This window comes from Mycena indigotica, assembly GCF_014461135.1.
Source record: "Mycena indigotica strain 171206Taipei chromosome Unknown Mind.scaff0014, whole genome shotgun sequence".
In the NCBI taxonomy this organism is placed as follows: Eukaryota; Fungi; Basidiomycota; class Agaricomycetes; order Agaricales; family Mycenaceae; genus Mycena; species Mycena indigotica.
The window spans coordinates 987,867-1,004,436 of NW_023503013.1; the positions used below are offsets into that span (position 1 = coordinate 987,867).

The 16,570-nt window shown below is 49.3% G+C and overlaps 2 protein-coding genes across 2 annotated transcripts; both read right to left on the minus strand.

The window, feature by feature from the left end:
- Positions 1-10,741: 10,741 nt before the first annotated feature.
- MIND_01312500 (uncharacterized protein) lies at positions 10,742-12,898 on the minus strand (the record flags this gene model as incomplete). Its single annotated transcript, XM_037369580.1, has 6 exons — positions 10,742-11,674; positions 11,725-11,756; positions 11,907-12,015; positions 12,068-12,142; positions 12,188-12,307; positions 12,359-12,898. 6 exons carry the CDS (start codon positions 12,896-12,898, stop codon positions 10,742-10,744), a joined length of 1,809 nt encoding a protein of 602 aa, XP_037214078.1.
- Positions 12,899-13,451: 553 nt separating this feature from the next.
- Positions 13,452-15,508, minus strand: MIND_01312600 (Di-copper centre-containing protein; the record flags this gene model as incomplete). The annotated part of the gene is made up of 7 exons (XM_037369581.1): positions 15,361-15,508; positions 15,122-15,312; positions 14,728-15,065; positions 14,480-14,676; positions 13,878-14,430; positions 13,659-13,824; positions 13,452-13,613 (listed from the first exon to the last, which is right to left on the minus strand). The coding sequence occupies exons 1-7, from the start codon at positions 15,494-15,496 to the stop codon at positions 13,452-13,454; spliced, it is 1,743 nt and encodes a 580-aa protein (XP_037214079.1). The 5' UTR covers positions 15,497-15,508.
- Between the last annotated feature and the right edge of the window lie 1,062 nt (positions 15,509-16,570).

A 16,570-nucleotide genomic window follows, 5' to 3' on the forward strand; every position in this document is an offset into this window, starting at 1 on the left:
CACGGCAACTTCAAACAAGTCCAGACTCCAAAGCCCAACTTGAAGGCATGAATGAATTCATGAACGCGAGGATTCTCATTGGAAGTCGACTCCAACATCTGGCTACGACGGCGACGACACGACCTATTACAAGCTCTTCTATGCCCAGGAAGATGTGTGCAACTGGTCCCGCCGGCTCGCTGCAGTTTGATTCCAAATGGGACCTTGTTGATGCCGGGCCAACTTGAACTTCAGTTGAATATTGATCGCAATTAAGCGGCTGGATCCGGTTGAAAGCCACAAACATTACTTATTCGACTGGATGAATGCAGCAGACTACTAGTACCCCACACCTGGGGATCCGACAAGCGCCAAAGACACGAGGACTTGGATACTCAGGCTTCGAATTGTTTTAAATTGTTATCTCCAAGTTATCTCCAGCTCTCAGCGTTATCATCCGGATGCTGCATGTGCTACCCAGTCCGAGTCACTCACACATTCCCGTGTCATTGCGAATAGGTTCAAGCCGTCTACAGTGAGACAACTGGGGTAGAAGAAGCAAACGTCGCGCCCATTGCCAGTGCACAAACTTGTGCAGCGGCCCTCGGGAGCGTGAGACGCGTGGGACCGGGTGTCGGGAGCGTGCGACTCTAAGCCGAACTAGAAGTAGTAGTAGTACTAAGCTTGGGACAGGCGGCGCTGCATACAACGTAGTGGGGTTAGGCAGAGCTAATGGAAGCTCGCGCCACAGGAGTCATCGGGAGCGAGGCCCAGGCACTCGACTACTCGTGGTGGAGGTGCTGCTGATTATCGCGGGAGCAAGAACTCCAATCATTTTCGTTTGAGATCATATGACCATAAGTAATCATTTAAATACTTAATCATTTTTTGGTTCACTGGTAATTAACAAGGGGGTTCAAGTCTTGAATCATGGATATAGGGTCGGAAAGTTTTTTTTCCGACCCCTGGGGGACCCCCCCCCCTCCCCCCCTCCTGCCATATCGGGTAATATGTTCCCACAATTTACATCATGTGACCACTGATGCGATCAAAAAGTGGGATAAAAAATTCAATCTTTGTGAAACTTTTTTTTGCAAAATTTTTATATATGTGTATGTGTATTTGTGTATGTATGTATGTACCTGGAACCTTCAAACAGACATAGCAGGCCATATCAACTCTTCAACATGTTCACCTCTCATCAATTACCTGTCCATGGACCTATAACAGAGTGGGCTATCCAAGCATATGGGCCTGAAAGTATATAGATATAAGTATGAGGGTTGTGAACTATAGAAATTGAAGTATATACACTATATTTTCAGTGTCTTTACACCCATATAAGGCCCAAATCTTTCATAAAGTTTTTTTACCCCCCTGGGACCCCCCCCCTCCCCCCTACCCCATGTGCCTGATAAGGATCTTGAACCCCCCTTGGCTGTGAATGACAGCCATTCCCAAAATCCGCAAAATGTTTTCAGAGTATATATTTTCCGCAACTTTTTATTCTGCAACATTAATCAATCTGCAACATTATCTATACGTCAGAGACTCGGAGGTTGAGCCAGTGCAGGGTAGAATGGGGATGGCTTGAAAAAAAAGCAGGTGGGTTAGGTGTGCGTAGAGCCATCACGGCTACTTGGAGCAACACCGTAGCCAATAAGCTAGGCGTGTGAGGTTGGCTGAGTTGACTCAAAGCCAGAGTGTATACGAAATCAGTGGGACTGGGACTGGGCCAATCCCACTGATCCTGCCCAGTCCCACTGATTCATGTCCCATCAGTAGGATTCGTGCAGTCAAATGTGACACATGCACAAGTCCCACTGATCAACGGGATCATCGCAGGTCTACCGGTTGCGGCGCCGGCTGGGGTTTTCCACCCCGGACCGCAACCAGGGCCTTGCCCTGGACCCGCCCTGCCGGGGGCTTCGCTCGCCGCGGGGAGCATGATCCCCCCTTCTTCCCCTTTTCCACCATTCCTGGGTTCAAACATCTGGTTCCACACTGGGTTGCGGCGCTGGCCGGGGCTTTCCACCCCGGTGATAAGCCGCAGTCTGGGACAGACCAGGAAACAACTATTTTTGTCAATTTTGTTGCTCAGCGCACGTCTCAGAGTTGACATGAGTCCCGAATGGTCAGCTAGGGAGTTATCTGCCAAAGAACCAGTCAAAATCTATCAGATCGCTCTAAGTGATTCTGAAATCTCAACTACGAAAAGTTCACAGGGCCCGTTTCTTGCTAAGATCTATCCAATCCTATGCAAAATACCCGAAGGGAATGTAAACTAAAAGGCATATTCGGTTTGGCGTGCACTGGAGACTCGATATCGACTTCTCCTAGATAAGGGACACCCCTATCTCTGTTGGTATTGACGACTGACATCATTGGAACATGGTTTCGGATCATGCTGGAGGATCGAGAGTGCCAAGGGATGGCTAAACGGGAGAAACCAACTCAATTGATTGGGGCCTGGACCTGCGATCAATGGTGACTCTAAAACACTGACGAGGAACTGGACATCTGAATACTGGATTTGCACCAGGAGAGTTGGGACAAACATCGCTGAGGCCATACATGCAAGATACGAGTTATGTGTGTCATTCAAGAGCTGGACAGCCGAGCTATCAACTTATCCTACTCAAGATTGAGGGATTCTTCACAAGCAAAACTAGATAGTCGTGAACATGGAAGATTTACACAGGTCATTGACACCAATACACACGATACCAGTCATCTGGACCTGGATCTTCGACTCTGGGCCGTATGGCGAAACGATACCAATACAATTATGTGCATGGACTACTTTTCTTACTCATGATCTACCTCATTTTATCATTTTTGTTTTTCGTATTTATATCACTATCTTGTATTTGGGAGATTCACGGATTGCCCCGCTCTACTAGGTGCATCTGGGGATCTAGCTCGTCAATTTATCTTGCTAGCTCTTTCGAAATAGTATCATCGCATCGAAGGATCATTGGTTGAGGATTTCGGTTGCTGAATAAAAGAGAGTTCTGGTTGCTGTTTATTGAGTTTTGGTTGCTGGTCGAGAGTTTAAGGCAGTTAGTCCTGATCCAACGAGTATAAACTCTCCGGGCATCATATTGGCGCTTCTCTATTGCGGAGTTTCATCGATAGTACGCTTTGGGGCACACAAAATCAACGTTTTTCGCAAGAAACTTATATCTACCCTACAACCTTGCACATCTGTGCCAAGGCTCTGTTCACAGGGGCCTGTTCTCGCACAAGGAGTTGACGATTTTTGGGTTTTGTGACTTTTCCTACTCAACATTATACATCTTTCTCTCTACAAAAAGTGGAGTTTGGTTGTTTTTGTTGGTTAGGTTGGTTAGAGAGCTCATTTGCTGTCTGCACTCCGCACTCATTTGCTGTCTGCACTCCGCACTCATTGTAGGCAGTTTGCGTATGTCCGAGGTCCAGACTGGCACCGAATCGGGACTGGCCGCGCATGGCAGCGGGAACTGGGAAGCACAGGGTAGATAGGTATTGGAGATAATGTTGCAGATTGATCAATGTTGTAAAAAAAAACTTGAAGTTGCGGAAATTATGTACTCTCAAAATATTTCACGGCTTTTGGGAATGGCTGTGATCTGCAGCTTTCTGTTCAATTCAGAAAAGAAAGTTGCGGAAAATAGTTTTTTCTTCGAAATGTTGCGGAAAACTCAAATTATCACAAAGTGTGTGTGGAAATTTATTACTTCCCCACTTTGACCGCCATACTAGAAGTCTCTGACACTGACTAGTTTAGCATTACCTGGCGTACTACAAGATATATCCCTAGTCATACTTCAATCAGCTGTGTAGCTTGTCTAGTTATTGAGATACTATCTTATTAGTTGCAGATCTGATTGGCTAGTGCTACTGTGCTAGCATAAACATTCAGTTATCACTATAGGTTACTTAATGAAAGTTGTTTGTATAGACAAAACATACAACTTTGGCTTTGTGATGATCTGTGACATTTTCAGATGATTATACTATCAGATAGCAAAAAAAAAATCCTTTTTGGGAAAATCGTCATACTATGTGACCCTATGTAACAGTGTGACTCAGGCACTGAACTGAACACAAGTCACCAGGGGTTCAATTATTCATTATTATTTATAGCATGAAACACTCATATGATAACTAGTAACAAACCCTTTGTGACGTCACATACCAGAGTCTTAGGCAAAAAGAGGTTTTAAAAAGTCCAAATCATTTATTCCTTTTTTCATTATTATTCATTTATATGGGAACCCTAGATCGAGCCCTGGCTTGTCAGTGACAAGTGTTAACCTGGTGTATCCCACCTGATAACTGGAAGTCAACTGTGGGCTACACCACCTGTGTGTCCCAGTCCCCACCGTGAGTTATCAGGTCCATTGCGCATGGGACCCGATAAGTTCACGGTGTTTTTATCGTTTACCATAATAATGAATAATTCTTGGATATAAGGATGAATAATATTGAGTTCTAATACTTGTTTTTTGTCTAACTCCATCTTAGTATGAATAATAATGAATAATGTAAGAGGTATAAGACTCGGACTTGACAACTAATACTGGTACAGTAGCTAACGGGGCAGCGAAACACTCCAAGGTAGCGAAACACACCAAATTTCTCATGCTAAATTCAATGCCACACATTATTACTTTGTGAGTCAATTGTGCAGGAAAGAAAACCTAGGTACCCCAAGTTACATGTTCATGCAGCGGCCACAGCAAGTGCTAGGCATGAATCTTTTTGTCACAATGTTATGTCACACATCAGCTGGGTTATCGAGGATGGGCCCAGAATGAGCAGAGCAACGGGAAGAAATGTATACCGGGGTCTTCGAGGTCGCAGATCTGATATATGAGCACTTCAGGCCGCCATTTGCTATGATTATTCCAGGAACCCCATTTTGGGTGTGATGGAGTGATGTCGCTCGTTCTCGGCGTTAGACCGTCCAGATGAGTTGAAATTTGGTACATAGGTAGCTGAGATACTTGAATATAGATGTGCCAATTTTCAGAAAAAATGAAGAGAGAGTGCCCACATAATTCACCGATTATGTTCTTTGTTTCACTGCCCAGTTAGCTACTGTATGTGACATTATAAAGTGTTTTCTTAGAAATTGTAATGTGGATATATCATGCTATGAATAATGATGAATAATTGAACTCCCTGGGGACTTCAGCGCCTGAGTCACGCAGTTACACAGGGTCACACAGCGTGACAGATTTCCAAAAAAGGAAATTTTCGCCATTTGACAGGAGAATCATCAGGGAATGTCACAGATTGTCACAAAACCAAAGTTGTATATTTTGTCTATACAAACAACTTTCATTAAGTAACCTATAGTCACAGCTGAATAGTAATGCCAGCATAAGCCAATCACTAGCTGATGTATAACTGATGAGATGATATCTTAATAACTAGACAGGCTACACAGCTGATTAAAGTACTACTAAGGATACCTGAATGGTAGGGTCCATATTCCCATGAATTTAATCTTATTTGTGTATCCACACTATCTAATGATTGTCCATCAGATATTTTGATCTAACCATATCTCCACCAGTTCTTCATGAATTCAGATGATTGTTTTACTAGTAGGCAGGTAGTCATGCTGTCTTGAAATGATCTGATGTGAATATGATCTCATACCTTTTGATTATACTGTTATATCACTTTCTTATAACTTTTCTGCTTCAAATTTGATGAAGCACAATAATGACTTAATATCTGGGTGAGGAATGCATGGATGATCTCAATATAAGTTATGTTATAGAGTAATGAATGTCTATCATATCTCGGAGAACCCCACCTATTTTTAAACATCCTATATCTCTATATATATGCCATGTATCCTATTATACCAATCTCCCAATAACTCACTCAGAGATGAGGGACCCCTCATAGATTAATGGTAGGAAGTATACAAAGGGGTCCTCCGATGATATGATATCCCTCACGCCATCTTATATACATGTAATATGCTGTTATTCTCCAATATCCCCCTGAACCGACTTCTACATCATATTGGCCATACAGCTATGATCTGGTAGTTGATTATTGATCAAATATGTCAGGGTTTGGCAAATGAGGTGTATACACCTACTTGCATACTTGGATTGATCTCTATATATCCTTGGAGGATGAATTGGGGTGAACATTCCAAGACATGCACATGCAGTACTGGTTTGCATGAATAGTGAGGTCTATAGACTGAGTGTTGGACCTTGAGGTGAGTGTATGAGGATATTTGGATGTCTACTAGGACTCTGGAACATAATCAGTCATAGTTCTGCCATGTGTCACTAAAGGTAGCTGAAGAGAGGGTAGGTACCTATAAAGCAAAAGAGAGTGTCTTCGCTATTACAACTGGTCAGAAGATAATTTCAAGTATGATCTAAGACATGAATGTAGGATGGTATAGACCTTTAAATGAACCTGTCTAGCACTTGAATCAACCTCATAGCTAATCTGGATCTCTCACAGCACCATTATCAGTGTTATCTATCCTAAAGATGATGAGCTCACCATGGCATGACCTTTGTGAGTCTGAGGTATCTGAGTATATCTCTTGGTAGGGGTATGGTCTACCTCCTAGAAACTGGTGCCCCTACCCATCTAGCATATCTCTATCCTGGGTTGTATAGGTCTAGGAATTGACTAGCCCTAACACTTGCTCTATGGTAGAAATTGGATGGGATTATAGTAAACCATTTTATCTCATTGAATCAACTTGGATCATGAGATTCCATGCATTTAGTCTCAGGATATCAGCAAAATACTACTCAACTTAGTATTCAATCATGCTTGGCAGTCAATAGGTTGATGTGATCAGACTAGATCAGATGGCTAGATGAATAAGACCATGGTAGGATGGTATATCCTTCAAATGAGCACCCTCCCAGCCTTATCTGCCCTGACTGGCCAGAGATCCATGGTTATCTTTCAGGGTTGATGGAGATCAAATACTACTGATGTGTGGATACATTGCATTACTAGTATCATATTCACTCAGGATCTGAAACTGAAATACCAGAGCCCTGGTATGCAGTATCTCAACATATAAGTCACCTACCACATACTAGTTTAAGTACCAGATATTCCCTTTGTTATGACTGAGAACTAAATACAGTCATCAATATGGTATGATAGTGATCAAATAGCATGGTAAACTGATGGTACTGCTCAAAACCTTCCTGGTAGTGCTTGAATCATGTATTTATCTCAAGTAGTTATGGAGATAGAGGCACATCAGTTGTGGATCAGTTAGTGATTGGCTTATGCTGGCATAACCATTCAGCTGGGACTATAGGTTACTTAATGAAAGTTGTTCGTATAGACAAAATATACAACTTTGGCTTTGTGACGATCTGTGACATTCTCTGATGATTCTCCTGTCAAATGGCGAAAATTTCCTTTTTTGGAAACTTATCACACTATGTGACACTGTGTAACTGCGTGACTCAGGCGCCGAACTGAACACAAGTTACTAGGAGGTTCAATTATTCATTATTATCCATAGCATGATATATCTACATTACAATTTCTAAGAAAACCCTTTGTGACGTCACATACCAGTATTAGTTGTCAAGTCCGAGTCTTATACCCCTCAAATTGTTCATCATTATTCATACTATAAGGACTTAGACGAAAAACAAGTGTTGAACTCAACATTATTCATCCTTATATCCAGAAATTATTCATTATTATGGGAAACGATAAAAACACCATGAGCTTATCGGGTCCCATGCGGCGCAATGGACCTGATAACTCACGGTGGGGACTGGGACACACAGGTGTGATTATGAGTATGATATGATTATGGATGAAGCCTATGATTATAAATATGGGTATGAGTATATTATGCAGATTTCATAATTATATCTATAATTGGACAGCACTAGTCCATGCCCGCCCATGCCACGCCCACGCCCACGCCATCACAGGCGTACACCGGGGCCCACCCCCGTTGGCGTAGGCCTACGCCGTTTGGCCACATCCATATGCAAAGTCTCTATCCTGAGGAACTCCAAACCCCAGCCTGAGCAAAGACATTCAAAGTGAGTATCTCACAGAATTAATGTTTGAATCATTTGTTGCCATCTGTTTATTCTTTATATATTAATTACCTTGTCCACAGCTTTCTGTTCCATTTGGAAAAGAAAGCTGTGGAAAATGTTTTTTATACAATAAGTTGCGGAAAACTCAAAGTGTGTGGAAATTTAATACTTCCCCACTTTGACTGCCATAAAAGGATAAATGGAATTGGTAGGTGTCACAAACATAAGTTATAATAAGTATTGTCTACACAATTTTCTCCGAGCCACCTTGGAGCCACCCACCCCAAAAGCGGCGAAATCTTTTTGCCCAGTCAATACTTAGTGAAGAATTTGTTTCAATGGCAAGTGCCAGTGAATGGAATGAGTCAGTTACAGGTATTTACAATGTGCTAGCTGCCGCTGTCGCTGACAGCAGAAATCCGGAAGAACCGACACCGCTCGACGTGGGAGGTCCGCTGATCGCAGGAGGTCCGACCGGATGGATTCCCTTCACTAGGATTACGAGACACACCCACGCGATAGTGCATACGAAGGTGGCGAGGCCGACCACGACTTGCATCGCTTCACGCCGCTCACGGTGGTCCAAGTGCCGCACGGCGTGCAACTGCGCCTCGATATCGTCTTCCATGTCCGGAACTATAACGGCGGGCAGGGGGGCATTCGCAAACCCCGCTGCAAGCAAGGTCAATGTTCACCTCTTTGCATTCACAACTGAAATAATAAACGGCGAACGCACCAAGCACAAATTCAAACAGGAGTAGGCCGACTAAAATGCCTTCGGGGACGTCGGAGTCGGTGGCAGGGTCGAGCTGTATGGCCATGCACAACAACGCGAGACGAGCGCAGAGTAGAAAGTATGCACGGCGGGTGGGAGAAGGCGTGCGAAGGACCGGGCCGACCGTGTAAGCTAACAAAGGTGCCGAGAATAGTGCGCGGGCGAACCCACGGGCAGAGAAGAGGCCGATGGGGTCCGGGAGGACGTTGATGAAACAGAAGGTGGCGAGGACGGGGGAGGGAGGCGGCAAGCGTCTTGACTAGCGGGGGCAATGTAGTGGTAGCCTGAGAGAGGGGCTCGGGGTCGCCGCCGACGTCCGAGTCGGGGTTGGGGTTAGGAAACGTAGCGGCAGCGAGGTGGAAGGAAACCACTCCGGACACCGCAGCGAGCAGCACGGCGGTGAGGAGTAGCATGGGCGGGATGGAGGTGGCACGGGCCAGCGGGCCATCAGGGCCGGCAGTGACGGCCAGCACTCCAGCGCTGGTGTCCACGACGACATAGAGCAGTGTCTGCACCAAAACATCCACACGAACCCAGAGGGAGGCGGGGATAAGCCAGTAGAGCGCCACACGAATGCAGAAGAGCAGCGTCTGCGCACCGTGGATGTCGCTAGCAATGAATAGGGGCACCAGCGCAAGCGCCACAGAGAGAGCGCCGAAGCGGTGCCGTAGAGATGGCTCGGATTTCGAGTCAGCTTCCGAGTCGTTTGACTCTGGGAGGAGCTCTTTCGCCACAGCGTCGGGGGAGGGAGACATGAGTAAGTGAAAGCTGTGCGGCCCGCTTGATCGCTGACCACAGCATTCGTGAATTGCATTTGTTTGTCGAATTTCGCTAGCTGCCGGGCCTTTCGATAAACACAATAATAACTTAATACGAAGTAAACCATTACAACTTGAAAATTTACAACTTTTCCTCAGGCTCTACGGCGCGGCCAAACACAGGCACCGATGTTTTCGCGTGGCGTCGACTCCGACACTAAGGCTGCTGCTGCCATGGACGCGGATTGACCTGACCAGGATGACCAGCGCAAAGTACAGTATCGTGAGGAAGAGGGCACGGCCAGTGTAACGCTCCTCCGCCCGAGGTTTTCGTTCGCCAGTCTTCGTCTTAGTACTGACACCCGCCTCCAGGTAGGCTCTGTGCGAGAGAGGGGGCTCGGCAGCCAGCGTAACGGCAAGGCGCGCTGAGAAATCGGTCAGCGTAGTAGGCAATCATGACGAGATGCACCTTGGACGAACTCCATGAGCGCGAGTAAGGCAATTGCCAGTGAAATGTAAGCAAATGTGTCGGCCAGGTCGACGCAAAGCACGAAGGCCAACGTACAGATGCGCAGACAGAGGATGGTATACTGCAGGCCATGGATGCGGGGCGGATCTGCGGCCCGGAGGAACAGCGTAGGGAAAAGGAGGTAGAGCAGGAGGATGCCGACGATGATCGCCTGGGGGGCGTCTGCCGGGGTAAGTGCCAGTGGGCGCCACGCTTGGCTGGTTGAAGGCGGGAGGGCAACAAGATAGAATACGGCAAGGATTGGAAGCACGGCCAGTGCTTTAAGCGAATGCAAAACAGTGGCATTGACCGTGACGGCAGCGGACTCCGTGGGGTGTAACCCGTGCGGCAGTTTCTCGTGCTCGGGGACAGTGGTCGACATGAGGTGTGGCTCGTGGAGAGAGAGTTTAGGGACCTATGGCGATAGGGGGATTCAAGGTGGCAGTCTTCAGCATTCCAACGAGATCGATCGGTCACTTACATATGTGCCAAGCAGCAAGCTTGAAAGCACCTTGGACAAACTTTTTGCTAACTTCAACACACCCGGCGTCAAGTTCAAGTTCATCTTCCTACAAATTTCTTCCTAAAAATTTCAACAGCAGGATACAATAACAACAACAGCGAACCAAAAGATGATATTTCACACCGCCATTGAACGCAATCACCCCGCCCAGCCGGCCAACGACGACGACATCCGAGCTTGGTGCCCTCCCGCAGGCAGCCCAGTATTAACATCGAGCTCGTACTCAGGCTCGCGCACGAAAGTCCGCGGGACCATCTCATCCAGTGTGTTGGGTGCCAGGCTTGCGTCTGCGTGTTCAAGCTCTTCACCATCCAACGGGTTCTGCGCCAAAAGCGGCAACTGCTCATTGTACAGCTCTGACGTTGGCCACCCAGCGTGCCCGCTTGCATAGGCGTAGGCATACGTCAACTCCAAGTCCCGCGCATACCCATCGACGTCATAGTAAACACCATGTGCTGGGTGACCACCGTAGTGGTAGTGCAGGCTGCCTTCAAGTTCATAGTCAAACATGGGCTGACTGTCAGATACCACCGCCGGGCCCGGCCCGGGCTCTTCAAGAGGACCGTTTGGGGCAGCATCTGGCGTCACGGGCACGTGCGGCGAATACGCGCTGCTACTACTCCCGCTCCCGCTTCCCTCTACAAGAACGAAGTACGGGTCATCGGGGAGCGCCTGCATGGCGGCAAGCGCATCCTGCCCAGGTGGCACAGCATCAACGGACGGCGACGCCCACGGGTCGGGAAACGGAGTCTGCGGCGCAGCAGATTGTGCCTTCTTCCGGCCCCGGGGGGTTTTCGGTGGCCCCTTGGGCTTTGGTGGAGCTTTCGGCTTTGTCGCTGCCTTCCGGCGCCTTTTTCTTGGCTCCCCTCCGACTTCTGGTCGATACTCAGCCATCTCGCTCGTGCCATCATCCACCAGAAACAGCATCTTCGCCGGGCCCTCCGAGTACCCGTGCTTTTTGCGGTTGATCCCGTGCTTCTGTTGTATCCGGCTTACGAGCGGCGGCATCGGGTCGTTGGCGTTGGGGTGCAGCAGCGGAGCGAGGTCGGGTGGAACGGGTAGCAAGGCGTGCTAAAGAGGCAGGTATATCAGCAAGGCAAAGAAGAAAAGGCATGACCCACCCGTGCGGGATCTTCATTTGACGGTCGCAGGACTGCAAGTGAGGTTAGAAGACAGAGAATCAATGCGGACGCAGAAGGAAAGGTACTTCGACAACGAAGAGAAGAATAGAATGGCACGGAGATGGGATGTGGCCGTAGAACTTGGAGAGGGAGAAGAAGTGGAAGTAGAAGAGCACACTAACCTTCACAGCCCTGTGCCTCCGGCCGCTTCAGGACCGACAGACGGCAAAATATATCCGTGGCGTAGGTCTTGAGCCAGAGCGGCTCCTCCGTGTGGCGCTGTGCTCGAAGCTGGCCACGATGTCAGTTGAGGTGCTGCTGCTGAATAAACAGCGACAATCACCGTGCGCTCGAATAGCCGGACGAGCGGCCCTTCTTGGAGGTTGGCGGTAAGCGCAAGCTGCAAATACACGTGCTCCTGGAAGAGTTGAGACAATGTTGTTGTAAGGAATGGGTGGCTTACCTTGACTAGTAAGCTCTCGACGGCGTGCCACGGGTCAACTGGGGTGGATTTGGCGGGCAACGGAGATGCAGCAACAAGAACAAGGTGGCGGATGCAGGGCATGGGTTGGCCAGCAAGAAACTGCCAACCCAGGGTCAGCCCCAAAGGCGTTGGTTGGGGAAATTGACTCACCTGAGCAGCGGCCCATACCCTATCAGGCGTCACCCGACTCTGCCGCGCCTCACCGCCTCCGAAATCGACGCCCGCAAGTGCCTGCTCGACGCTGTCATACTGCGTGAACGCGAAGGCTCCCTCGTCTTGTAGGCCGATGGAAACGTAGACTGTGGTGGGTGGGGAAGTGCTGGGACTGCACAGTTGTGACAGAAGCTGAAGAAGGTACTGGCGGTGCATCCGGGGCCAAACATCGGCAAGGGCGGGGGGAGTATTCGAGGAGGAGAAGGTAATGGTGGTGGCGGGCCGGCGGGGGCGAGGAAAGCGACATGGTGGGCGAGAGACAGAGGCTGTTGGTCGCGGCACCCACTCACGGGAGTCACTGAGCCGGCGATGAGTCAGCGTTGTTGTGGACGAGGAACGCCGTTTTGGGCTCGGGAGTGTGGTCGCCGTGCGGTGACTCGTGCGTTGAAATGCAGTGGTGATGATGGAGGCAGGGAGAGAAAGGGCCGCGGGTAACACCACACTCGATCGGTCGGGAGAAGGCTTTGAAGCCAGCATTCAAGAATGGAAAACGCCGCATGACGGGCACGTGGCCGCCCCGAGGACTTGTGTGCCGCGTTGTGTTGTCTTCGCGGCCGAAGATTAGGCGCCGGGCTCTGAAACTATTCATCCGGCAGTGCGTCAAGGCGTTCGAATCAGGGAAAGAAGTGCCAATGGCTCACCAAAGTTGTTCACTGGCGGGGCGATGTGAGGTGTCAAAACAACTTCAAACAAAGTCGTACAGGGCACGCGCGACGTGCCTGAGCATCATGCTGTAGCGGCCATAGGCACCCTCGATCGAATGCTATATCGTGTGCCAGACAACGTCGTGGGTGTCGTAAGCAGCCTTGTTTGACTTTTGATCCCATCGTAACGCGTGACGTCAGTGACGGGCTTTGACATTGCGTTCATGTTCCAGCTACTGCTGCAACTCTCCCCCGCCATCTCAAGTTGCAACGGCTCATGTAGGTATACAATCTCTCCAATTCCAGACTACTTCAACTTACTCGTACATTGACGGTCACGGTGCTTTTAGAGGTTCTTCATCATCGCAGATTCCGATTCCCCCCACCTAAACGCGCGATCCGCCCTGTTTTCCACGGGTAATTTCATGGTAGTATTTCACCTCTCCGGCCTCCGGAAGCCCTGCCCCGAGAGGCATCGTCAGCGGCGTCATCGCGACGTCTACCTCAAGCGACGGCACAGTGTCTAAAGCAACAGCCGTCCCATCGATCTAGGGGCATAAGCAGTCATTCCCGAGCAACAGCGGAAAACCCACCTTGCGCACGCCCCAGTTAAGCGTATCGGTCAGATACGGCACGACAACTTGGGGGCGGAGCGACGCGAGAGTCGGCGCATGCTGAATGATCTCCCCAGTCAAGTGCACGAATCCCTCAACGACCAAGTCTTCTTGCTCGCGGCAATTCGCGCAACGCTCCGAAAGGCTTCACCACCAGATCAGCAGCGTAACTTGGGACGGAGTGTGAAGAGGCCTTACCTGTTGACAAACACATCATATGTGCCGACACACGTCTCGTCGAAGAGCCAATCAGCCGCATCTACTGCCGGTGGGACCGGCCCGAGGAACAAGAACACCGCGAAGCTCTGACCGACCTCCGCCTGCTTGATCTGGACGCGCACGGTCCAGTCTGCCACAGCTGGCCCGTGGTTTGCCGCTACTGGCTGCGGGATTTCAAATCCGCCGAGAGAGCCGTACAGCTTCTCGATGTGCTGCCGAATGTGGATTTTAACTTGCTGTGGGTTGCCCATGTCAAGCCCGTTGAAGTCGGGGTACGTGTACCCCAGCGGGGCTGTCGCGAGGCCGGCGTTTCCATCGTCGGCCGAGGTCCAATATGGGGTGGCGGTGTCGTCGGCCGATTTCCAGAACGGAGTGAGTGCCGTCTTGCCGTCGATCGGCGCGTCCTGGGGGAGGGTCCACGTGCCGCGCCCTGCCTGTCCCTTCGTTACCCACACCCCGTGGTTAACTGCGGACCATAGGGCGAGTTGACGGTCGACGTTGCAGTGGTGCAGCCAGAAAATTGGGTCGAACCCTGCAACATTTGTGAGCTCTTTTTTCACCAATCACGACATTTCACTTACCTGCCACAGCTGGGTGCCCCATGTGGCCCGGTCCCAGCCCGCCTAGGTTATCATGCACCCCGTCGTGAATCGTTTCGAGGCTGTTTGCGAGTGCCTTGTTGCCGCTCGCCTTGTTGCTGAACTCCGGCCACGTGTGAAGGCGGGTGAGAGTAAAGTATGTGTTCAGTTTGCGCTTAGGGTATGTTTGGTTCAGCGTCCTTGTTTACTATCAGTATTGACATCCACACAACGCAGGCGGCAGAACTCACGCGATCAGCCCACGGGGCCCATCCACATTGTCTTTTGCGTCAGCCCCCATGGTGGTCGGGTGCCGGATCGTCGTGCCCCACTTCTCAAAGGTCGTGTCTTGGAACGACGGATCAATCGGGTGAAAAGTGTACCGGCGCAGCGGGTTCGGCACGGGCACTTTCTCGCCGTCTGGCCCGATAATGTCGACGTAGTCCTTGGATATGACCTCTGGGGGCGGGAGCGCGTCGGCGGCCCAGTCCCAAAACGGCTGGCGAAGCTCCATCGCGGCCTTTTTGAACTCTTCCTTGTTGACGGTATATGTTTCCGCGATTGTGATGGCCGTGCGCTGCAAGACTTGCTGTAGTTCCAACGTGAGTGCCAACACAAACTCACAATATTTATCACTCAGCTTACCTCCATCAGCGCAACATACGGCCGGTGCCATGTGGGGAAGAGGAGGTTAGCGTGCGTGCAGTAGCCTTGCCACGCGTTCGGGTCGACCGGCTCCTCGCCGGCGCCATTCCAGCTGTTGTACGGAAGTCCGTGGATGCCACCAATAGCGAAGAACGATGTGATGTCTGCCTGATCATCCACAAACATTTTCTCTGGGACCACATTAGCATTCAAGCAATGACGAGAGGCAAAGGACCCACGTAGCGCCTGGACATAAAGCGAGAAGTGCACAGGCATATCGACCAGTTTCCAAATGTCGAGGCGGTTGGGTGCATCGGCGCCGGCGGTGCTGCCGCCCGCAGCGCCAGAGAGAATAAAGCGAGGTTGGTGTACCATTATCAATATTCGAGTCGAGGTTGAGAGATAGCCAGAATACAGGAAGTCCGACCTACTTATATGGGCTTGCGCAAAGTTATCCCATGACGAATTGGTGGGGCGTAATTGGCTGAGCCTGACCATTACAGACGTCGGACTTGGTATTGTTCGACGTTCCAAGTGGATTAAACTCTAACTCGGATGCCAGAGCCTATACAAGTATTAAGGGCGCTATATTTGCTTGACGAGATACGTAAGGCTCCCCAGTCGTCCTCGGTTTGAAGCGGACTTTCGTCGCAGCAACTTGAAACGCCCCGCTCTCTCCCTGCGCATGCTCAGCGGCTTAGCTGCGTCACCCTTCTCCGTAGTGTCATGTTCAACACTATCCAAACTTTGGTGACGACTTATGCTGGTCATTATCATTCCAGCCCCCCTTCTTCGCCATTCCCTTTGTCCAACCTGGCACATCCGCTCCCATTCAGCGGCTTCCTGCCCCACGCCGCCGTCACCGGGGGATACTTGCGCATGCTACTACCGCAAGCATCAGAGCATTATTGCCTCACAGACTGGTGCCCGATCCAACGTAATGATAAGCCAATGGACTCGGAAGCCCATGTCAGGGCGTCTTCTTCTATGTAGCTACATCATGTCGAGTGTTACATTACGGGGGGGAAATCATTGTGCCGACTCGACTGGCATAAAAGGTGTCATTATATATATATATATATATATATATATATTTCAAAAATGTTGGCAACAGCAGCAGAGACGTTCCTTTGATATTTGAACATGTCAAATTTGTGATTTATGTGATTGTATGTATGAAGACCTCACTATGCTGAGTGCTCAGGTGTGCTTCTCTCTATGAGTATAGAACATTGCCCTCCTGGGACTTGAGTGACCCATGTTGGTGGCAGTTGATGCTCTTGATGCTGGTGGATTGCATAATACAGTAGCAGGAAACACAACAAAACAAGAGAAACAGAATAAATATAAAAACATGTTAAGTATGACTGTGAGTGTGACTACTGCCATTTTAAGTTTTGGTGTTGATTTGTGACTAGGTTTACAACTTTACAAGTCTTTCCTTCATTC